The sequence below is a fragment of the Piliocolobus tephrosceles genome, chromosome 12 (assembly GCF_002776525.5).
Source record: "Piliocolobus tephrosceles isolate RC106 chromosome 12, ASM277652v3, whole genome shotgun sequence".
Taxonomy (NCBI): domain Eukaryota; kingdom Metazoa; phylum Chordata; class Mammalia; order Primates; family Cercopithecidae; genus Piliocolobus; species Piliocolobus tephrosceles.
In genome coordinates, this window is record NC_045445.1 from 115,473,612 (window position 1) to 115,499,225 (window position 25,614).

The window sequence follows — 25,614 nt, forward strand, 5'->3', positions numbered from 1 at the left end:
ACAATGTGTGTTCTTAGACATTAGTGACACATTAATAATATAGCAGTTTTTACTCGGAGATAAGTTTTCTCACTAGAGTAGTTTAGAAACAGAAAATTTTAATAATTTTGTAATAATTGAGAAAATTGAAAAATCTACATATGATTAGAGGTTAAGTTACTAATAATTTTCTTCTACAATCCAAACGGTAGGCAATTCTCATTATGCAAGATTGCTTCAATTAAGAGTCTTTTGAAGCATTCTATTTAGTAGTCAGATTTTTATTCTTTAGGGTGTATTTTCAAACCTAAGGAAGATACACCTTTTACTTGTTCTCATTGCAAAATCCTCTCTAATTCTGTATGTATGTCTTTGTTATCTTACATTTGCTATGGATTCATTTTATATAGTGATATAATAACCACTTCATATTGCTTGTATCTTTGCTTTTCTATGAAGGGTACAAGACTTGGTCAGATAAAGACAAAGTCACACCACTTATTTAAATGTAAACAGATCAGGAAGAGTGTCCTTTCCAACTTCTAGCATACATAGGAGACTCAAATTAGATACTTTGGCGGATTATTCATGCCATTTTTAATAAAACGTAGTTACTAATTGTTTACTGATGCTGTGGTTGATTGTCTCTTCCCCAGGTATTGGGAGATCGATGGGCAAACATCTGCAGGTGGACAGAAGATCGCTGGGTTCTTTTACAAGACATCCTTCTCAAATGGCAACGTCTTACTGAAGAACAGGTGAGTCATGTGTGAGAAACTAGCTGTAAAAGGCATGGGGGGATAATAAATTGGAAAAGTAAAGATTTATGTTTATTTATTCCTTGGAATTTTTTAATGTCTTGCAGTGCCTTTTTAGTGCATGGCTTTCAGAAAAAGAAGATGCGGTGAACAGAATTCACACAACTGGCTTTAAGGATCAAAATGAAATGTTATCAAGTCTTCAAAAACTGGCCGTATGTAATTTCTAGCTTTCAATAGTCTTATAACCCAGTAGTGTAGTGTATATTATCACTATTATTTAGTCTCTTCTTTGCTATGGAATATTAAATGTTTATTTTTGCTTGGATCATAGATTATTCAAAAATGTCATATTGCTACTTTTCTGAATTAAAATGGGAAAAAACTTTAGCTGGATTTTCAACTTCGTTCTTCAAACAAAGTTGTACTCTTGATAAAACACAGCATACCAGAATAAGACTTCAATTAAAATTAATAAAGTAATACTAAGAAACGTTTGTGAGCCTTTCATAAAGTTCTAAGCAGCATAGTTCTAAAAAAAAGACTAAAGTTGATTCTCAGAATAATATATGAGAGATACTAAATGGCGATTATCCGCACATTGATGGAGTTTAACCTTAGTTTATTTTAAAGGGATACCTGAGACTAAGTAACTTATAAAATAAAGAGGTTTAACTGGCTCATGGTTCTGAAGGCTGTACAAGAAGCATGACACTAGCATCTGCTCCTGGTAAGGGCCTCAGGAAGCTTACAATTATGGCAGAAGGAGAAGGGGAGCCAGTGTATATCACATTGCAAGAGTGGAAACAGAAGAGATAAGGGGAATGTTCCAGACTCTTTTAAACAACCAGATTTCATGTGAACTAATACTGAATGAGAACTGACTCATCACGAAAGGGATGGTGCTAAGCCATTCATGAGACATTCGCCCTCATGATCCAATCACCTCCCACCAGACCCTACCTCTAACACTGGGAATCACCTTTCAACATGAGATTTGGAGAAGACAGAGAGCCAAACAATATCACCTAGTTTTTCAAACAAAAAATGTTAAAGCCAATCAAATGGCATTGATTATAAATGCCTCAAGTTTTGAGAAATGAGATTTCTTTGCAGTAAATGGACTTCAGAAAAGTCTTCATTGAAAAATTTGGTTTCTGCAGGAATTTCCAAGATTAAAAAAAAATACTTCAAAGTTTCTCTTACTCTGTGAATTTTATCATTTCTAGTAAAAAAGGCCAGTCTGATACTGTGAGCTTAATTTTTCAACTGAAATATTCTGTTATGATTTCTTAAAATTTTTGATAGATTTGATTAAATGTTCACTTGATATGAACTTTTATAAAACAAAATGATTGTAAGTAGTGTTTCATAATTTCACCTGAGTGAATCAATTTATATCTGTATTGATATTATGTATTGTACTTCATAATAATGAAATCGTTTCTAAACTTAAGTAAATTTTCCCACTTATTTTAAATACATACCATTTTACCAGTTACTTGTTTCATACATTTTTTTTTTTTTTTTTGCTCCATAAATGCTAACCCTCATTGGTCTTTTAATTTAAAATAGATTCACTTATGTATTACTTGTTATTACAAGTTAGCTTATTATTGATACGAAATTATTTCTCAATGAATATAGACTTTATTAAGTGATGTGACTACCAAAAATAGAGTTCAGAAAAGTAACCTGTATATGTTTCAAAACAAAAGTGCAAAAATATCAACTATATTTGTAGTTTTGGCCTGTGGCTGATGGGACGCCATTGAGAGTTTGCAAAATAATCATATTTGCATTTTTGTAATACTTTTTGGTAGGAAGATGTTTGATGGCATGAGGATTAATCAGAAGACCTGAACTAAGTAGCATTAGGTATTAAGATAAGGAGAGAAATATTAGAATGTTAAGATGTGATGAATGAAACTTGTGATAAGAGGCAGAAGTTCAAAATGGTTCCTAGACATTTCATTTGGGTGACTGGGTTCCCAGGAGGGTTACTAGCCCTAATAGGAGAATAGAAGAGGAATTGGTGGAATGACAAGAATGATAATTATTTCAGATTTGGATATATTCAGTGTAAAATGTCCTTGAGACATCCAAGTTAAAAATCCTTTCCATTAGTCAGTTTACACAACTAGAATCTCAGAAAAGGGTTCATGACTAGTTATTGATTCAGAAGCAATCAAAATGCTTCTGAGGGATTGTGTAGAGTGACACATTAAGTGAAATGAATAGATTCCAGGGGGAATGTCTACAGTCAAGGAGTAGACAGAGGACAAGATGTTAACCAAAAGATTGAGCAAATACCACAAGGGGAAAGTAGTATCACAAAAATGAGGAGAATAAATACTTTAAAAAAGTAGGAAGTGATATACACTGTCACATGCCACAGAGAAGAGAGGATAAATTCCTGATGGATTCTATCATATCTAGAGGAATGGATGCATGGATTACATCTCCTTAAAGCAGTATATACCTTACAAACATTGTTCTTCTCAGGCAAAATATGAATCCTTGCAGTAAATAAGTGAGTGACCACTGATTATCAAAATGCAGTCATGCCCTCTGATTAGGAGCCAAGATATATTGCTAGTTAAATACAGAACCATGTGCTTCAGACAGTCAATCATAACAGTGATGGTCAGTCATATTCTGTGGGTTGAAAAAGTCACAAGCCTGCCCAGATTCAAGGAAAAGGAATTAGGTTTCATTTCCTCCTGGAGAAGCACCAAGATCAAGTTACAGCAAAGCATCTGAGATGAGGATATTTTACAGCCATCTTTGGAAAGTACCGCATGCCAGAATAGTACAGTTATTTTACATGATGATAAATTCCAAATCTTAATATCTAGTGAAAGTTCCTACATACATTGTTGACTAGATTTACCAGTCAAGAAAGTTGTTCTTAGGAAGCCACAAACTGACAAAATCCAAATATGTTAAAGCTAGATGAGATTTTGCATCTCATCTAGTGTTTCTTCAGTTTAATTGCACATCTAAAGTTCGTTAGGAATAGCAACTCAGGTTATTTCCAACAGAAAATCGAGATCAAGAAAAAACACAGGCCCTGTATCCTACAACATTAGTATCAGACTTAAAATGAACACTAAGACGTTCAGACTCAGGTCCAGGTCTTTCAGTCTATTTCAGTACTCCTCATGTCAGTTGATTCCTTGGAAAAAATAAGTGCAACTGAGAACTGTCATTTCTAACAATAATGTGCCTCTACGTTAACATTTTTGTGAGCAGAAATCTTGGCTAGCCTCAGGGCCATACAAATGCTCTTTTAACAAAGTCTCAATAATTTTCCAATAGGATTAAAATTTGTATTATGTCACCTTGCTTGTGAACAAAGAGAAAATATGTTTTCTATAGGTCTTGTCATTTGATAGTTTAAGCCAATTAACAAAACCTGACAGCTGGTCTAGAATTTTAGGTAAAATTCCCCTGCTGACTCAGGCAGTGAATAAGAATTTAATGTTCATTAAAATATGTCACAATCTGAGACCCAAAACAGGTACCATCTGTCACCAGTTTTCACTACATGTCTAGGTATAGGTACGCTGTGCTAAACTCTCTTTTCTTTACAATAAGTATAATTTGTTTTGAAATACTATCACTAATAACCCACGGAATTGTCTCCTCCTTACCATTGGGGTGGGAGGTGGGGATTATGACATTTAATTTGCTCTAGATCTTTGGGATTCGTGTCCAAATCGTGTAGATCTATTATTTTTTATAATCCAAACTGATTTAAGTTTTAAACTGATTTGGCATCAGGAATAAAAATGAAGGGAAACAAACAGTAGCTTTTATGAAGTGAATTATAAGACTTGTAGAATCATGTAAATTATCATGGGAAGATCTGAGTCAAGAAGAAATCTGTTCCTGAGTAAGTGTATTGCTGCTGTGGGGACTGTTGGTGTTTGCCAGGGGAAAGACAGCTCTGGGGAAGCAGGGTGATTCAAGAGAGTATGGCATATAAGGGCTACAGAAGTACTTGGGAATTGAAGATACTCTCGAATGGCTGTGGGATCAAAGGACATGGATGAAATGCTTATGGTAACTGAGCAAGTTCCTGTTGACAGTGCTGTTTGACTTGCTACCTTTACCTCAACTGCTGGGATGGCCATTCAGACGGAATCAATGCTTCTCAAAATGTGTTCCCCCAACTGGCAGCATCAGTATCAAGGAAATTTGTTAGGAATGCACATTTGTTAGGTCATCTTCAGACCAATGATTTAGAAACTCTGGAAGTAGAGCCTGGTCATCTGCATTCTAACAAGACTTTCACGTAATTCTGGTGTTCTTTCAAGATGAGAACCTCTGTAATAGATCAACCTCCCAAAGTACAGTTGGTTATTAGAATGAATTGGAGTACATCTTACATATAGATAAGTAACTACACATAATATAGGTGCAAAACTCAATTTTGACAATATGTGAGAAATTGTCTTGGCCTTATTCTCTTACGCATATTGCTGATGAGAGTGAGGTGAAGGTTTCCTGGGCCTTTCGTAATGATACATTATCTTTTCACTTCAAATCATCTTGAACGGCTTATCTGTCTCTTCTCCGTATCCACTGCTCACCCAGTCTGATTTATTGACTGTACCTTCCTGCCTACCTTGGAGGTAGGTCCACATGCCTGGCTTCTATAAAAATAAAATATATTTCTTCTTTTACTATCCCCGCTGGCCTTTGCCTTGTACACATTTTCTAGATCTTCTTTTTGCCACCTGAATTTTCTAGAGCACTATGGGTCTCTGGCAGTCATAGACCTATGGTTAATTATTGATATGTAGAAATACATATTTTATGCAATAATTAGTAACAAATCATAGTTATTTAGTATGCATATGTAAGAGCTAAACTTAAAAGAGTCAGCATCAATGGATAGACAGGACAAAGTAAATCTAATGAATTCTATGATCTAATGTGTCTGACACCATCATAGAGTTTTTCTTTTCCTCCCTCTCTTAATAATCCTGGGGGAGTTCTTCTGGAACCGGGAAATGACTACTGAAAGATAGAGAGAGAAATTGAGACCAAATAACTAAGCTGCCATCATCATTTTTGAAACGCATATCTAAAATTTATTAGGTAGAAGTCTGGGTTCAGTGTTTTTGTCATATAGATATATAAAAATCCATTTATTCAGTAATCACACAGTGTAATTATAACATTGGTTTTACTTTACCTTGAGTGCACTTTTCTTAATGGATTTTTTTTCTTTTTTGAGACGGAGTCTCGCTCTGTTGCCCAGGCTGGAGTGCAGTGGTACGATCTTCGCTCAGGGCAACCTCTACCTCCCTGGTTCAAGCGATTCTCTTGCCTCAGCCTCCTGAGTAGCTGGGACTACAGGCATGCACCAACATGCCCAGCTAATTTTTGTATTTTTAGTAGAGACAGGGTTTCACTATGTTGGCCAGGCTGGTCTCGAAGTCCTGACCTCGTGATCTGCCTGCCTCAGCCTCCAAAAGTGCTGAGATTATAGGTGTGAGCCACCACCTCTAATGTTATTTTTAATGGTGACTTTCACTTTCATTTTTGTAATGCTTACCAAATGTTTCTTCATTTGACTTAATACTAAAACAGGAGGCTTGCAACACTCCTGTTCTGACATGTTTCCAAATCATTGCATACTTTGTTTAAATAATGGGTAGACCCTTTAGCCTTACACATATGGCTATTTAAAATAGTTTCTTACACTCTGAGAAAGTAAGCCAAAGAGGATTGTACTTACATAATTTTATTTTAAAATTTGTGTCTTTATTTATATTGTGCCTCTTTCTGTAGTTTAAAAAAAAAAAAAAAAAGGAAAATGACACTGTATAATGTAACTGGAGGAATATACATTGAAATTGAAATTCAAATATGGCTCTCAGCTTGGGACAGGTAGCATAAACCTTTGTTCTAGTACTAATGCAAATATTCACTTAAATTTAATGGTAAGCTAACATGTGAATTAAACAAAATGAATATACAAAACCTATCTATTGGGCCGGTACGGTGGCTCATGTCTGTAATCCCAGCACGTTGGGAGGCCAAGGTGGGTGGATCACTTGAGGGCAGCAGTTTGAGACCAGCTGGGCCAACATGGTGAGACCCCTGTCTCTACTAAAAATATGAAAAATTAGCTGGGTGTAGTGGCATGTGCCTGTAATGCCAGCTACTCATGAGACTGACATAGGAGAACTGCTTGAACCTGGGAGACAGAGGCTGCAGTGAGCTGAGATCACGCCACTGCACTCCAGCCTGCCCGACAGAGTGAGACTCCCCCAACTCAAAAAAAAAAAAAAAAAACCATCTATGTATTGCTAAACCCCCACACCATGAGTTTTATCGTGATATGAATTCAATGTATAATATCTTAATTTGTATTTTGGTCTATTACATTCTTTCAAGCTCAGAAAAATACTGAAGTAATTGTTAAAGGAAAATTAGAAATGAAATTTAAATTTCACTTCATTTTCCCTTAAAAATGGCATGAAGACTGAACGATAACATACACCAGGTGAAGCAGATTCTGAGTAAAAGACAAACTAATTGAAGGAGACACTAGAGCATTCTGCAGTTCAGAGCTATCAATGCTGGTGGCGTGCCAAAATGGACTACTAAGATTGTCCTTCTCAGGAAGGTGTATTGACTGCTCTAGGTTGGGGGCACTTTGGTTCATGAGTAATTGGTGCATCTGTTTCATGACAATTTCTATGCTGTATGTTATGTTCTTAAATAAACTTGGATTTGTTTCGGAAAGGTATCACGGTTTATATTCATTGTATTTGCTGCCAAATATGGGGTTGTTAAGTGATTGTAAGATAATTTTTGCCTTTATTTCTCTTCCTCCTTTTTTGTTTACAAATTAAGTCAGGGAGTAATGTTTAGTACCCAGGAATTGAATTTCTCCGTGTGCCAGGCAGCGTTACTGAGTCAAGTAAAAAAACTGCCCTGATTTACTGATTTCATATAAACCACTTATTCCTTTCAAATCAACCATAGGGAGTTTGTAACCCTCCAGAGCTCACAGGAACTTTGGAAACATAAATGGCATAAAAACTGTTTCATAAGACACCTAAGTATTTACAAAATCTGAAAAGAGATGCTGAAGGATTTATATCATGCCCAGCGACTTAGTTCTTTTACTTGATGGGCTCTACAATTAGTTTTAAAACATAATTACTCAAATAACCAGATGTTAATTGATTAATGGATGCTATGAAAATTTTAAGGTCAGTAAATCACATAATGAGATTTTTATCTCCAAATGGTGAACAGAATGTTAAAATTGTGGAAACGATAATATTGTAATTTTATCCAAATAATCACAGCATTTCAGAATGGCAAGCTTCCTTAGCCATTCTCATTTTCTCAACTCACTAGCTTTTCTTCAGTACTCCTGGTACCTGATTGTCAGTTTTCATTTGAATTCTGTCTGGAATTAAGGGGAAATCCAAAAGCCATGCCTTCCAACTTCCACATGTTGATCTCTGTTTTGACTTTTGAAGCAATATTACCTTTGCACTTGGATGTTCTTCAAATATTTTAAGGTAGCTCTTAATTGCCTCTAGTAGGTCTTTATTCTACATCTGACTTTCTTTTCTCTTCAAACTTCTTGGGAAAATTAGATAGATTATAACTTTCTACCTATATTTTTCTGAACTTTTGATCCTTTGCAGGCACGATTGAAATATTTTCTTATCTGTACAAATGAGCAAAACATGCAAAAGCAAAAGCAGATTGAACTATAGTGGTGTATAAAATGTAACCCAGGTTTATTCTGTGGTCTTTCTTGTTTTAACAGATTTTAAAAGCAGATCTAGAAAAGAAAAAGCAGTCCATGGACAAACTGTATTCACTCAAACAAGATCTTCTTTCAACACTGAAGAATAAGTCAGTGACACAAAAGATGGAAGCATGGCTGGAAAACTTTGCCCAGTGTTGGGATAATTTAGTCCAAAAACTTGAAAAGAGTACAGCACAGGTTAGTGATACCAATTATGCTACAGAGGATCTCAGAGATTTTTTTAAACTTGTATTAAGAGAGTAACATTATAACCCTAAAAAAGAAGCAACCAGATTACTTTTTGCCCTGTGTTAAACAAAAACATGATTCTTTTGCCTGTCTTGTTGTTGGAGAATGGTGAGGAGGAAGAGTGCTAATTAACTGAACTTGTTACTGCCCTAGAGTGAATTTCTTCCAGCCCAATAGTAATGGGGAACTGAGTGACTTAGAGCAGGTGAACAAAATCCTGGGAAACTGTATCATCACCATCTAACTCCAAATCAGAGATTGTTGGAACCACTAGGACCATTAACCAACTCCATTTTACTCTTGAGAAAAATGAAACTTGGGGAAGAAAAGTAAATTTTTCAAGACAAGTTAGTGGTAGGAGGACTAGGGTTCAGGTCCTTTGATTTCTTGGAAAGTTTTTTATTAGTGCAGTTAATTATCTGACTGTTGTACGTTTTCTGCCATAGACTGCTGATTTGATAAAATCATGAATGTGGCTTAGTTATACTAACCCATATGGGCTGTAGATTATGAAAACATCTCAGCTACATTTGGGGTATGTGGTTTTATTATAATAATTTTTAAAAATTTAATCACTAAAATGGGGTATTGTTAAAAGCTGAACCTCTTCTTATATAATTGGATGGTAGAATAATGAGTAGTCATTCAAGATATAAACATGATATATAATAATAGTATTGAACATATTCTGCCACATAGTCTGGCATTATAAGGAATAACTTTAATCACAACTCATAACTCAATGCACATGCGTATACTTCCATATTCAATAGATTTTAGGCATGTATTTCCTCTATTGTGAGACAAGCACACAATTTGTTTTCTTGAGAATTGACGTCTGATAAGTAGCACCTAGGAAATGCCTTTTGAAGACATGAAGTTTGTAGTATTGCGTCCAGGAATAAAATTTAAGACGGCATAATAAACCAGTCTATATGATGTTCAATCACAGTTCAATGTTACTTTTAATCCAATTTGATATTAAAAATATATAATTTGAAGAAATGTGAATATAAATTGTAATAATTTCCCACACAATCATTAGATAATAATAAAAACTCCATTTGTTTTCCATTAGACATACTTTAGCAATTAATTAATTGATCTAATAGTAATTTTACTATTATATTGTCATTCCTCCAATTTTATGTGATCTAACTGTGGCTTCTTTGCAATACGTTGGTATTTGTGTAATAAATACATGAGACATTAGTCAATTTGATACTTTTTAACCCAACGTTAATATTATTTCCATATGTACCCATTACTTCTGTAGATTATTGCTGCCATAGAATGGTCAGTTGCCATGTTAAGAAAGATTGCATTATTTGATAAAGAAAGTTATTTTGACATGCATCCTTTTTAAGGGATATGTTTATGGAGCTGTAACAGTTAACCACAAGTCATGTTCTAGTTCATTTGCATTGCATGCAGTGGTTCTCAAACTTGAGTCTGCACAGTAGCCGCCTGAGGAGCTAATTAAAATGCATATTCCTAAACATTTTGCTCAGAAAATCTCATCCATAAGCTATGATAAGGACCTAAAACTCTACGTCTTTACATGAAATCAAGTCCAACATGCATTATAGCATGTATCTTTTCACTTGCTCATAGGGATACAATGACGATAAAATGGGCGCATAGACATGAAAGCATTTGAGGGGAAAATGGTTGAGCTTGATATGTAAGTCATGTAGTTAGTCTGAAGGGCTTTTCATGGTTCACTATCTGCTTTTTTTTTTTTTTTTTTTTTTGAGATGGAGTCTCACTGTGTCGCCCAGGCTGGAGTGCAGTGGCACAATCTCGGCTCACTTCAAGCTCCGCCTCCCAGGTTCACACCATCCTCCTACCTCAGCCTCCCAAGTTGCTGGGACTATAGGCGCCCACCACCACACCTGGCTAATTTTTCTGTATTTTTAGTAGAGACAGGGTTTCACCATGTTGGCCAGGATGGTCTCGATCTCCTGACCCTATCTCCTGACCTTGTGATCCTCTCACTTTGGCCTCCCAAAGTGCTGAGATTACAGGCGTGAGCCACCACACCTGGCCCACTATCTGCTTTTAATTTTATTTTCAAACAGTTACATGCTCCTATTGTGGGCTAGAAACAAATAAAAGGACTTAACATCATGTAAGTTGTTTTCCAGAATACTAAGCTTGAGTCTTTCTGAAACTCATATTTCAGTTTTCTCTCATTGCCTTTCCAAAAATTATGCTGTCATAGGATCGATCCAAATCTTTACTGGTTGTTTTTGAGCTCACAGGAAGATAGAAATGGAGCTACCCAGGAAAAGAAAAATTAAAAGCAGGTAAAGAGAGACAACAGAGAAATAGTGTCATATAAGAGCAACTGATTTTCTTTTATCTGTGTCAAATTGACCTTGATCAAAATTACATAAGAATTCCAAGGATATGGGCTGTAAGGTTGTGACTTTGAAGAACACAGCTCACTTGTATGTGCATTTTCTATAATGATTGTGGGAGAAAAATCAGTTTCATTAATGACTATTCACATGATACACTCAATTGTTTCAAAAATTATTTTAAATAGTATAAAGAATGAGCAAAGTTCTTAGAATGGTTAAAACCTATTGTGAGGCAGGGTATGGAAATCGTGATGGAGATGACAAGGCATCCAATTGTACTCATATAAAGAACACTGCTTGTGCGTATGATTGCTATTCAGGTCAAAGCTTGGAGGCATTTTTGACCCTATGAAGCAGTCGCATAGCAAGAGATCAAAACGTGAAAAAAATAATGAGCTGGGAGGACTGCTCTCTTGCATTTCAAACTCAGATTTGACTGGAATAATACCTGGATACAAGTATGAGGGTATTTAAGTTGATTAGAAGGTAGCCTAAGAAGATAGAAAATACTTTGTTTCTAAATGTTGGAGAGAGAAGGACTCTTGCTATGTGGAGGCTTACAATGAGAAAAGAGGGCAAATATACCCTGGATTGACTTCTTTAAAAACTCAAATGATCCTGTTTCTCAGTAATTTTTCATAAATATACTTGTTGCAATTTGCACAATTTTTTCTAGTTGCCTTAACTCTGATCGATATATATTTTATCTTGATCATAATTATGAAATATGATAGTGATGAATTCCGTCAACATTTGCTTGTCTGAAAAGGATTTTATTTCTCCTTCACTTATGAAGCTTACTTTGTCTGGATATGAAATTCTGCCTTGGAAATTCTTTTCTTTCACAGTGTTGAATATTAGCCCCCAGTCTCTACTGGCTTGTAGGGTTTCTGCTGAGAGATCTGCTGTTAATCTGATGGGCTTCCCTTTGTAGGTGACCTGGCCTTTCTCTCTGGCTGCTCTTAACATGTTTTCTTTCGTTTCAACCTTGGAGAATTTTATGATTATGTATCTTGGGGTTGGTCTTCTCAGTGAGTATCTTGCATTTCTTGAATTTGAATATTGGGCTGGTTTTCTGGGTTGCGGAAGTTCTCCTGGATGATATCCTGAAGTATGATTCCCAACTTCGTTCTGTTCTCCCTATCTCTTTCGGGTACCCCAAACAGTCTTTGCTTCAGAATTTACGTAATCCCACATTTCTCAGAGGTTTCGTGCATTCATTTTTACTATTTTTTTTTTTTCTCTAATCTTGTCTGCCTGTCTTATTTCAGCAACATAGTCTTCAAGCTCTGAGATTCTTTCCTCTGCTTGGTCTATTCAGGTATTGACACTGTGATTGCATTGTGGAGTTCTCGCATTGCGTTTCTCATCTCCATCAGGTCATTTATGTTCCTCTGTAAACTGGTTATTCTGGTTATCAGCTCCTGTTATGTTTTATCATGGTTGTTAACTTCTTTGCATTGGGTTAGAATATTTTCCTCTAGCTCAGGGAAGTTCGTTATTACCCACCTTTGAAGCCTAGTTCTCTCAATTCATCCATCTCAGCCTCAGCCCATCATCTCATTCCAGTCAGAATGGTGATTATTAAAAAGTCAAGAAACAACAGATGCTGACAGAGTTGCAGAGAAATGGGAATGCTTTTACACTGTTGGTGGGAATGTAAATTAGTTTAACCATTGTGGAAGACAGTGTGGCGATTCCTCAAAGAACTAGAACCAGAAATACCCAGCAAGGCCTTGACTGGGTATATACCCAAAGGAATATAAATCATCCCATTATGAAGATACATGCGTTTGTATGTTCATTGCAGCACTATTCACGATAGCAAAGACATAGAATCAACCCAAATGCCCATCAATGATAGACTGGGTAAAGAAAATGTGGTATATATACACCATGGAATAGTATGCAGCCATAAAAAGGAATGAGATTATGTCCTTTGCAGGGACATGGATGGAGCTGGAAACTGTTATTCTCAGCAAACTCATGCAGAAACAGAAAACCAAACACTGTGTGTTCTCACTCATAAGTGGGAGCTGAACAATGGAAACCCATGGGCACGGGGAAGAGAACAACACACAGTGGGGCCTGTTGGTGGGAGAGGAGGAGAGCATCAGGAAAAATAGCTAATGGATGCTGTGCTCAATATCTATATGATGGGTCGGTAGGTACAGCATACCACCGTGGCATACATTTACCCACGTAACAAACCTGCACATCCAGTACATGTACCCTGGAACTTAATAAATGTGATAGTAGGAAATGTATTATAATTGATATTTTAAAATAGAATGTATGTGATTTGAAGCATTACTTTCCTCATTTGACCGAAATCACATGTGCTGTTGAAAGGGTATATTATTCATATGCTTTACAATTTGATATGGTAATTGTAAGTACCATGTTATACCATAAATTATAATTACCATATTTAATATATAATTTACATTAAGTATTATACACCATACACTGGCTGCTTTGGCGTAAGCATATATTTTTTTTCAGGTGAGTCTAAAGCTTTTGTAGTTTTGTGAATTTTTAGTAGAGTAAATTGTCTTAGGGATAAGGAAATTTGTATGACTTATTAAGGTTCAAATATCTCATTGTCATTTTGTGAATATTTTTCTATATTGCTAACCATTTTTACAGCGTTCTCAACTGTGAGCACCTCTTTAATATAAAATATATATGCTCAGAATTTGCCTCTTCTTGTACACGGCAGTTCATGTTCATGCTAGATATGTTTGTGCCTACATTCAAGGATGCCCCAAAAGAGAAAACGATTATTATATAATTACGTGTATTTTCTATATAATTTATATCCTGATGAGAAATGTATTATATGTGCTGCCGAAGCAAGGACCTGATGAGAGATTAAAACTCCTATTAAATAGTAATATAAAACATAACTGTAAATGATAAGCCAATGCTTTTCATTATATCCAAAATGCAAATAGAAATATGCAAACATACCAAGATGAAAATTTCTTTACATACTCTTCTTTTCTGAGTTCATTCTCATTCTTTAAAGATCCTGTATTTTAACCCTTCATAAAATATTCTATGTTCACATTCTGACTGTACCCATTCTCAGAGCATAATTTTGTAGACCTCTTTGTACAAGAGGGATATAGTTGCAAATGGTTTGCCTCTCTTCTTTTTTGGCCAGTAATTGTAATTAAAAATACTCTAAGGCTTTTTAGTTAAAAGCCCTTTTCATTGCTTCCTGAAAGCTCTTCAAGACTAGTAAGCCTGATGCCAATAAAAAGGAAAGAAAATGATTTTTTTAAAACTAGAATTAAAATAAAATTACCTCACTTATTTTGTGTTTCCTTATTTAAGTTCATAGAATTAACTTCCTTAAAATTCAGGACATGTTTTGGATAATTTCTCAGGTTAAAGGTTTTATTAGAAAACTTGGAAGTTGGTTGAGGGTGGTGGCTCACATTTGTAATCCCAGCACTTTGGGAGGCTGAGGCGGGCAGATCACTTGAGGTCAGGGGTTTGAAACCAGCATGGTCAGCATGGTGAAACCCCCCTCTACTAAAAATACAAAAAAAAAAAAAAAAAAAATTAGCCAGGCATGGTGGCAGGCACTTGTAATCCCAGCTACTTGGGAGGCCGAGGCAGGAGAATTGCTTGAACCCAGGCGGAGGTTGCAGTGAGCCGAGATCATACCACTGTACTCCACCCTGAACGACAGAGCGAGACTTCATCTCAGAAAAAAAAAAAAAGAAAATTTGAAGTTACATCTCAAATAACTTTGGAAATTAACTATCATTTTGCTACCTCCAACTAAAATAGATATTTGAGAATGGGCCTCGTACATCAATGCAATAGGTTTTACCTTGTAAATGCATTGTCTGTAACAATATAAAATGTTGTAAGCACTAAAAGTTTAATACATTGGGTCTGAGTTAACTCGTGGAATCTCTCATTCTTTATTTATAAATTTAAAAGAAAGGTAACCTAGGCAGATTTCTATAGTGGCCATCGAGTTCTAAATGTCTTCGATATGTTTCTCTTTGCTTTTATGTAAAACTCTGGAGTACTTAGTGAAGAAGATTCCTACTTTGTCCAGTGGAGAGGCAGCTAGAAAATAATGATAATGGCTGGGCGTGGTGGCTCAAGCCTGTAATCCTAGCTCTTTGGGAGGCTGAGGTGGGTGGATCATGAGGTCATGAGATCAAGACCATCATGGCTAACACAGTGAACCCCCATCTCTACTAAAAATACAAAAAATTAGCTAGGCGTAGTGGCACGCACCTGTAGTCCCAGCTACTCGGGAGGCTGAGGCAGGACAATTGCTTGAACCCGGGAGGCAGAGGTAGTGAGCCAAGATCATGCCACTGCACTCCAGCAGTGCACTCTGGGTGACAGAGTGAGACTCCATCTGAGAAAATATTGATAATAAAATCCTACCCCTTTTCAAAGGAGACTTATTCAATTATTACACTGTATTCATTGAGTATGTCATTAAAATACCACAAAGACAAAATGCTCAACATCTATATGACACCTATTATCTCCTGACAAGAAATGAAATAACACAAAGAAAAATACAAACTTATACTTGATAATATCCATCCCTAATTATAGAATGTGTTTCATTACTTCAGTGTTATATGGTATGTAGAGGAAAGCCAGATGGATCAGAAAAAAAGAAATTTCATTGCTTTGGAATTTTTGCAGGTGTAATTAATTCACACAGTTGCTTAAATTCTGTATTCAATATGAATCTAGAAGACAGCATACATCTCTTCCTTCTGATACAATCTGTACTAAAGACAATGTAAAATGAGGAACAAAATACATTAAATCGGACAATTTTACAGAATAAACCTTCTTAATTATCATATACTATTTATTTCAAAGAAACGAATGACTTGTGATGCCTTCTAAGTATTTGACAGTAATTTTCCTCATGATTCCAATGTCAGTACTTATTCAAGAAGTTTTATTCCCTTACTATCAGTATCAAGACAATAATTAATAGTAAAATTACCAGGCTATTCTCATGAACTTTGGCACTCATTGTATGCTACATTCAGTTATGGGAAGTCCTCCATACTTCTTAAGATAAAGCATTTTACATCCTTGTGATTGGTAACTCAGCTTTCTTTGTGACCACCTGATCTTTTGCCCAAGGATTCTCCCAAAGTTCAGCATATAAATATTTTCTTTTGCTTAGAGATGCAAATCTTTATCAGATTTTTGTGCCTTGTGCTACCATGCCTGTGGAGTTGGTTTTTAAGCATGGCTGTCAATTATTATCTAAAGCTGTTGCTGTGATTATGCAGTATGTTTTGAACTATAGAAGTACAATTCCTCCATCTCCATTAAAATTCATTGATCACTGCAAAGAGTTACATATATGTACAAACAACGTAATGAAAAACCTCGATCTACAGTTGTCAACCTGATTGTGTGTGTATAGTGTAATTTGACTAATTTTGCACAGATTTCAATAGAGCATGTCAAGAGCCAAACATATTTAACATTGAGTAACTCTTCCTATATAATAGTTATGACATGTCACTGTTTACAATTTCAATATTCTGAATTTATATGTGTATGTGTATGCATACAAACACACACCACTTAAAAGGAAACCGCCATTTAAAAAAGTATACAAGTGTAGGAGCAAGTGAGCCTAGCTGATAAGAATTGGATGAATGAACAATCAGACTTGGATGTATATCTATGCTTTGCTACTGAAAAGTTTTATCTGCCTAAACAAGATCACTTTCATCTATAAAATAGGAATCATATTAGTACTTACTCTTAGGGTCATTGTGAGGTAATAATAGCTACTGTTTATGAAGGCTTTACAACATAACAAGGGAGTATTCTAGATCTTTTGAATAAGATAATCCAAAAGACTTACTGTAATGCCTGGATCATGCAAAATGCTTCATAATTGGTAGCTGTTATTGCAAGTATTAGTATTTGCAAAAAAAAAAAAAAGTTATGCTAAATTAGGTAACTAATACTTTACAGCTTGAATCTTTCTAGTAAGTATCTAAATATTCAAATACTAGAATATCTCAAAAGGCAAGAAGTCGAAATCTCTTACCCCAGCATAACAAAGAACTTACGAAGGCAATAATATGTAAATAATTAAATGGACAGTTAAAAGTTACAATTAAGAATATCAGTATAAAATAAAAGGAAAATTTATTAGCCTGTTCTTGCACTGCTATAAAGACATACCTGAAACTGGGTAATTTATGAAGAAAAGAGGTTTAATTGACTTGTTTATGGCAGTATAGTATTTCATGGTGTCTATGTACCACATTTTGTTTATCCAGTCTATCACTGATAAGCATTTAGGTTGATTCCATGTCTTTGCTATTGTGTATAGTGTTGCAATGAACATACACATGCATGTATCTTTATAATGAAATTATTTATATTCTTTGGGTATATACCCAGTAATGGGATTGCTGGGTTAAATGGTCTTTCTGCCTCTAGGTCTTTGAGAAATGTCTGCATTGTCTTCCGCAAGAGTTGAGCTAATTTACACCACCACCAATAGTGTAAAAGCTTTCCCTTTTCTCCACAACCTCACCAGCATCTATTGTTTTTTGACTTCCTAATAATAGCCATTCTGACTATTGTGAGATGGTATCTCATTGTGGTTTTGATTTGCATTTCTCTAATGATCAGTGATGTTGAGTTTTCTTTCATATGTTTTTTGGTCACATGTATGTCTTCTTTTGAGAAATGTTTGTTCATGTCCTTGCCTGCTTTCTAATGAGATTGTTTTTTTCTTGTAAATTTGTTTAAGTTCCTTGTAGACTCTGGACCATGGTCAGATGGATAGATGGCAGAAATTTTCTCCCATTCTGTAAGTTGTCTGTTTACTCTGATGGTAGTTTCTTTTGCTGTGCAGAAGTTACTTAGTTTAATTAGATCCCATTTGGTCAATTTTTGCTTTTGTTGCAGTTGTTTTTGGCATTTTCCTCATGAAATCTTTGCCCATGCCTATGTCCTGAATTTTATTGCCTAGGTTTCTTTCTAGGGTTTTTATCGTTTTAGGTTTTGCATTTAAGTCTTTAATCTGTCTTGAGTTAATTTTTGTATAGGTTGTAAGGAAAAGGTCCAGTTTAAATTTTCTGCATAGGGCTATCCAGCTCTCCCAATACTGTGTATTAAACAGGGATTCCTTTCCCCATTGCTTGTTTTCTCAGGTTTGTCGAAGATCAGATGGTTGTAGGTGTGTAGTGTTATTTCTGAGTTCACTATTCTGTTCCATTGGTCTATATATCTGTTCTTGTACCAGTACCCTGCTCTTCTGGTTACTGTAGCTTTGTAGTATAGTTTGAAGTCTTAGTATTTGGACTGAGACGATAGGGTTTTCTGGATATATAATCATGTCATCTGCATACAAAGATAATTTGACTTCCTCTCTTCCTATGTGAATACCCTTTCTTTCTTTCTTTTCCCTGATTGCCCTGACCAGAACTTCCAATATTATGTTGAATAGGAATGGTGAGAGATGGCATCCTTGTCTTGTGCCAGTTTTCAGGGGGAATGCTTCTAGCTTTTGCCCATTCAGTAGGATATTGGTTGTGGGTTTATAATTTATGGCTCTTAGTATTTTGAGGTATGTTCCTTCAATACCTAATTTATTGAGAATTTTTAACATTAAGGGATATTGAATTTTATTAAATACCTTTTTTGTGCCTATTGAGATAGTCATGTGGTTTTTGTCTTTAGTTCCATTTGTGATGAATCACATCTATTGATTTGCATGTGTTAAACCAACCTTGCATGCTAGGGATGAAACCAACTTAATTGTGGTAGATAAGCTTTTTGATATGCTGCTGGATTTGGTTTGCCAGCATTGTATTGAGAATTTTTGCGTGAGTGTTCATCAAGGATACTAGCCCGAAATTTCCTTTTCTTTCTTTCTTTTTCTTTTTTATCTCTGCCAAGTTTTGGGATCAGGATAATGCTGACCTCATCATATAAGTTAGGGAAAAGTCCCTTCTTTTCAATTTTTTGGAATAGTTTCAGTAGAAATGGTACCAGCTCTTTGTACCACTGGTAGAATTCAGCTATGATTCTGTCTGGACCTGGGCTTTTGTTGGTTGGTAGGATATTTATTACTGCCTCAATTTCAGAGCTGATTATTGATCTGTTCAGTGATTCAGTTTCTTTATGGTTCAGTCTTGGGAGGGTATATGTGTTCAATAATTTATCCATTTCCTCTAGGTTTTCTGGTTTATGTGCATAGAGGTGTTTATAGTATTCCCTGATGGTTCTTTGTATTTCTCTAGAATCATTGGTGATATTCCTCTTCTAATTTTTGATTGTGTTTATTTGATTCTTCTCTTTTTGTCTTTATTAGTCTAGCTAGAAGCCTATCTTTTTTTTAAATTTAATTGTATTTTTTTTTTTTTTCAAAAAACCAGCTCCTGGATTCATTTATTTTTTTGAAGGATTTTTCATGTCTTTATCTCCTTCAGTTCAGCTCTGATCTTGGTTATTTCTTACTTGTTTGCTCTTGGTTCTCTAGTTCTTTAGTTGAGATGTTAGGCTGTTCACTTGATATCTTTGTAGTTTTTTGATGTGAGCATTTAGTGCTATAAATTTCCCTCTTAGCACTGCTTTAGCTGTGTCCCAGAGATTCTGATACATTGTCTCTTTGTTCTCATTAGTTTCAAAGAACCACGGAGATGGCAGCTGGTCTTCCCCTCAGAAGCTCTTTCCCAGGGAGAGATCAGAGCTCTATCCATATAACTCTAGGTGGAATTGCTGAAATCCCCCCACAGGGAGGTCCCACCCAGTGAGGAGGATGGATCAGGGTCCCGCTTAAAGAAGTAGACTGGCCATGATCTGGCAAGGGGTGCCACACACTTTTAAACAAATCTCATGAGAACTCTATCACAAGAACAGCAAGGGGGAAGTCCACACCCATGATTCAGTCACCTCCCATTAGGCCCTTCCTCCAACACTGAAAGTAGAATTCAACATGAGATTTGGGTGGGGACAGAGAGCCAAACCATATCAGAAAATAACAGCATCAACAAAATAAATTTAAAATTTAAAAATAGCTGAACAGTTGGTAATTGCAACTACAGTCATGTGCTGCATAACAACATTTCAGTCAACACTGAACCACATATATGACAGTGGTCCCATAAGATTATAATACTGTATTATTTTTTACTTTTATTTTTGCTTTGGGGTACATGTGGAGATTTGTCATATAGATAAATTGCATGTCACAGGGGTTTGGTGTCCTGATTATTTCGTCACCCAGGTAATAAGCATAGTACCCAATAAGTAGTTTTTTAATCCTCGCCCTCCTCCTACCCTCCAGCCTCACGTAGATTACAGTGTCTGTTTTCCCCTTCTTTGAGTCCGTGTGTTCTCAATGTTTGTCTCCCACTTAGAAGTGAGAAAATGTATTTGGTTTTCTGTTATTGTGTTAGTTTGCTTATGGTAATGGCCTCCAGCTCCATCCATGTTGCTGAAAAGAACATGATCTCATTTTTTATGGCTGTGTAGAATTCCACAGTGTATATGTACCATATTTTTCTTATCCAGTCTACCACTGATGGACATTTAGGCTGATTCCATGTGTTTGCTATTGTGAATAATGCTGCAATAAAACATACATGTGCATGTGTCTTTAGGGTTGAGGGATTTATATTCTTTTTGGTATAGTCAATAATGGTGATTGCTGGGTCGAATGGTAATTCTGGTTTATGTTCTTTGAGAAATCACCAAACTGCTTCCCACAATGGCTGAACTAATTTACATTCACATCAGCAGTGCGATAAACATTCCCTTTTCTCCACAACCTTGCCAGCATCTGTTATTTTTTGACTTTTTAATAGTAGTCATTCTGTCAAATGGTATCTTACTGTGGTTTTGATCTGCATTTCTGTAATGATTAGTGAAGTTCAGCATTTTTTTCATATGATTGTTGTCTGCATGTATGTCTTTCTGAAAAGGGTTCATGTCATTTGCCCACTTTTTAATGGTGTTGTTTGGTTTTTGCTTGTAAATTTGTTTAAATTCCTTGTAGATTCCGGATATTAGACCCTTGTCACATGCAACGTTTGCAAAATTTTTCTCCCATTCTGCAGGTTGTCTATTTATTCTGTTGATAGCTTCTTTTGCTGTGTAGAAGATCTTTAGTTTAATTAGGTCCCATTTGTCAAGTTTTGTTTTTGTTTCAATTGCTTTTGGTGTCTTTGTTAAGAAATCTTTGCAGTTTCCATGTCCAGAATGGCATTACCTAGGTTATCTTCTTGGGTTTTTATTGTTTTGGTTTTAGATTTAAGTCTTTAATTCAGCTAGGGTTAATTTTTGTGTATGGTGTGAGGAAGGGGTCCAATGAATAGGCAATCCTTTCCCCATTTCTTGTTTTTGTTGATTTCATTGAAGAACAGATAGTTGTACATGTGCAGCCTTATTTCTAGTCTCTCTATTCTTTTCCATTGGTTTATGTGTCTGTTTTTTGTACCAGTACCATGCTGTTTTGGTTACTATATCCTTGTATAGTTTGAAGTCAGGCAGTGGGATGGTTCTGGCTTTTTTTTTTTTTTTTCCTCTTAGGATTACCTTGGCTATTCTGGCTCTTTTAGTAGCTCCATATGAATTCTTAAATAGTCTTTTACTAATTCAGTGAAGAATGTTATTGGTAGTTTGTTGGGAATAGCACTGAATTTAAAAATGCTTTAGGCATTATGGCCATTCTGTCAATATTGATTTTTCCTATCCATGAGCATAGAATATTTCTCCACTTTTTGTGTGTTATCTCTGATTTACTTTAGCAATACTTTATAATTCTCATTTTATCAATGTTTCACCTCCTTGGTTAGCTGTATTCCTACGTATCTTATTTCTTTTTGGCAATTGTGAATGGGACCATGTTCTTCATTTGGCCTTAGCTTAAATGTTGTTGGTGTGTAGGAATACTAGTGATATTTGTACACTGATTTTGGATCCTGAAACTTTGCTGAGGTTGTGTATCAGATCAATGAGCTTTTGGGCAGAGACTGTGGCCAAAGTATAGAACCATATCATCTGCAAACAGGGATAATTTGACTTCTTCTCTTCCTATTTGGATGGCTTTTATTTATTTCTCTTACCTGATTGCTCTGGCTAGGATTTCTAGTACTAGGTTTAATGAGATTTGTAAGAGAGGGCACGCTTGTCTTAACGCCGGTTTACAAGTAGAATACTTCTGACTTTTGCCCATTTAGTGTAATTTTGGCTGTGGACTTTTTAAAGATGGTTCTAATTATTTTGAAATACATTCCTTCAGTGCATAGTTTGTCGAGGATTTTTAACATGAAAGGATGTTGAATTTTATAGCATGCATTTTCTGTTATCTGCTGAAATGATCATGTAGTTTTTGTTTTTTTATTTATGTGGTGAATCACATTTATTGACTTGTGTATGTTGAATCAACCTCGCAACCCTGGGATAGAAGCTCCTTGATCATGGTGGATTAGCTTTTTGGTGTGTTGCTGGATTTGGTTTGCTAGTATTTTGTTGACTATTTTTGCATCTATGTTCATTAGGGGCATTGGCCTGAAGTTTTCCTTTTTTGTTGTGTGTCTGCCAGGTTTTGGTATCAGGACAATGCTTGCCTCATAGAACAAGTTAGGAAGGAGCCACTCCTCAGTGTTTTAGAATGGTTTCAGTAGGAATGATACCAGCTTTTCCTTCTGTATCTGTTAGTATTCAGGTGTGAATCTGTCCGATCCTGGGCTTTTTCTGGTTGGTGGGCTTTTTGTTCCTAATTTAATTTCGGAACTCATTATTGGTCTGTTCAATGATTCATTTTCTTCCTGGTTCAGACTTGGAAGGTTGTATGTTTCTAGCAATTTATCCATTTCTTCCAGGTTTTCTAGCTTTTGTGCGTAGAGGTGTTCATTATGAATAGTCTCTGATGGTTTTCTCTATTTGGGGTCAGTGGTAACATCCCCCTTATTTTTTTATTGTGAGTCTTCTATCTTTTTTTCTTTATTAGTCTAGGTAGTGATCTATCTTTATTATGAATTCTTTCAAAGAACCAGCTCCTAGATTCATTGACCTTTTCTATGGTTTTTTGCGTCTCATTTTCCTTCAGTTCAGCTCCGATTTTGGTTATTTCCTGTCTTCTAGCTTTGGGGTTAGTTTGCTCTTGTTTCTCTAGTTCCTTGTGATGTTCATTTTGTAATTAGAGATCCTTCTAACTTTTTCATATGGGTGTTTTGTGCCATAAGCTTGCCTCTTAACACTGCTTTGGATGTGTCCCAGAGATTCTGGTATGTTACATCTTTTAAATTTTTCATTCGTTTCAAATAATTTCCTGATTTCTGCCTTAGTTTTATTATTTAACCAGAGGTCATTCAGGAGCAGTTTGTTTGATTTCCATTTTAATGTATGGTTTTGAGAAATTTTCTTAACATTGATTTCTATTTTTATTGCACTGTGGTCCAAGAGTGTTGTTGGTATAATTTTGTGGGTTTTTGAAAAATTTTCTGAAGAGTTTTATGTCCAACTCTGTATATCATATTTTTATTGTACCTTTAGAGATGTTTGGATACACAAATACTTACCATTGTGCCTACACTATTCAGTGTAGTCACATGCTGTATAGGTTTGTAGCTAGGAGTAATAAGCTGTACCACATAGGTTGGCTGTATGGTAGTCTATACTATCTAGGTTTGTGTAAGTACACTCCATGGTGTTTGTACAAGGACAAAATTGTCTAAGGATGAATTTCTCAGAATGTGTCCCAGTCGTTAAGTTATACATGACTTGTAGTAATTCCTAACAAACTGGGGACACTGGTAGAAAAAAAGTATTTTATTTCATTGTATGTCCTTTTATATACTTTAAATTTGCTTAGTTGTGCTTACATTTCTTGTTTTAAATGTGCATTTTTTAAACAAGTGGAAGAGAACATGGAAAGAAAGAATTTTTTTGCTTGAGCATAGTTTGTTTTTTCCAGGCCTACCAAAATAACACAATCTTACTGCAAGAAGAGACACACCCTGGAGTAGTATCAGGAGGCTGGCGCATGCTCTTCTGATTTTTCTCAGAATGAGAAAATGTAAATTTTAACGTTTAAATTTTTTTAACATATGTAATCTTATGAGTGACAAGGTTGACTATAGAAAAATTCTTCATATTTCCCTGAGAGTTTAGAAAAGATAGTGGTTACTACTGATATTTACCATTATAGAGCACTTATTTTTCTCAGATATTACATCATTTAATTCTCGAAACCAGGACTGGCAACATAATTTGTGGGCCTAGTGCAAACTGAAAACAAGGGCTTCCTGTTCAAAACCTAAGAATTTCAAGACAGTGGAAGCAGAGCTTGAAAACAAGCATGGAAGTCTTCTCAGTAGGGGCCCTGGGCAACTGGTAATAATAAATTACCAACCCATGAAGCTGTCCTTGCTTGTAACATACCTGTGAAGAAATGTGTTATCCCTACTTTAAATATGAAGAAAATAATGCGCAGATTTGAGAAAAGAACCAAGCAGCCCCCAATGTCACAGTATATAAACTATGGATCTGGTGTTGAATAACTGTGGAGCTTGGCTCCAAGGCCTCCACTTAAAATCACTCTTAGAGGAATCAGCTCCCAAATGTAAAGATAAGTAATTCTAAACTATTTCCCATTTTTACTAGGCAAATTAACTTACAGATCAAATGAATAGTACTTTAAAAGGAAATATATTTTATTTTCATATCATTTGAGAGTCTTAAATAGACTCATAATCAAAATGGAGACGGGTGACTGTGTGATAGTATAGTTAGCTAAATACAAAAATTGTTGAATATAGGTCAAAATATAGTCTACTCTAGTTTTGACTCTGCCATATTAAATATTTTAGTGTGGGCACTAAATTATTCTTACCATGCTTACAGTTTTCCTCTTTCTAGTGCATTGAGTGACAGGAGTATAATTCCATAGATCTTGATATATAAATAGAAATGATAGATTTAAAACAACAGTTTGGCAAAACTTTAAAAATTTTTCTTTGCTTACAAAAGCAACATTTTGTGGATAATATAGTAGAAATTTGGGAACTAAAGGAATACAGAAATATACACTGTACAACAGAAATTATCTCTACTTTCTCTGTCAAAAAACAATGTTTATGTCTAGCATTGTTTATTCAATACTAGAAAGCAAACATTTTCCAATGACATTAAAATATTTGAAATATAATACTCCATCCACATTCATATACCATAATTTACTTAAACTGTCATCTGTGACATTAGGTTGTTTCCAAAATTGACTGTTATAAAGACCCTATAAACAAGGATAAATGTTATATCTAGCCTTCAGCATCAAATTAAATTTAAATGTGAAAATGCTAGCTGAGAGAAATCTGTTTTCATAACATTTAAAGAGAAAATTACTTGATTACTGTATGTTTAGTGTATGTAATTATTTTGTATACTAGTATTTTTCATATGGTATTTATCTTCACAATTA

At 35.3% G+C, this 25,614-nt stretch overlaps 1 protein-coding gene across 1 annotated transcript in view; it reads left to right on the top strand.

The window, feature by feature from the left end:
• Positions 1 to 25,614, top strand: part of DMD (dystrophin) — a 2,292,995-nt gene that overhangs the window by 788,132 nt on the left and 1,479,249 nt on the right. The window contains 3 exon segments of the mRNA XM_026451980.1: positions 636 to 737; positions 845 to 952; positions 8,548 to 8,727. Of these exon segments, the coding sequence (XP_026307765.1) occupies positions 636 to 737; positions 845 to 952; positions 8,548 to 8,727 (390 nt within the window).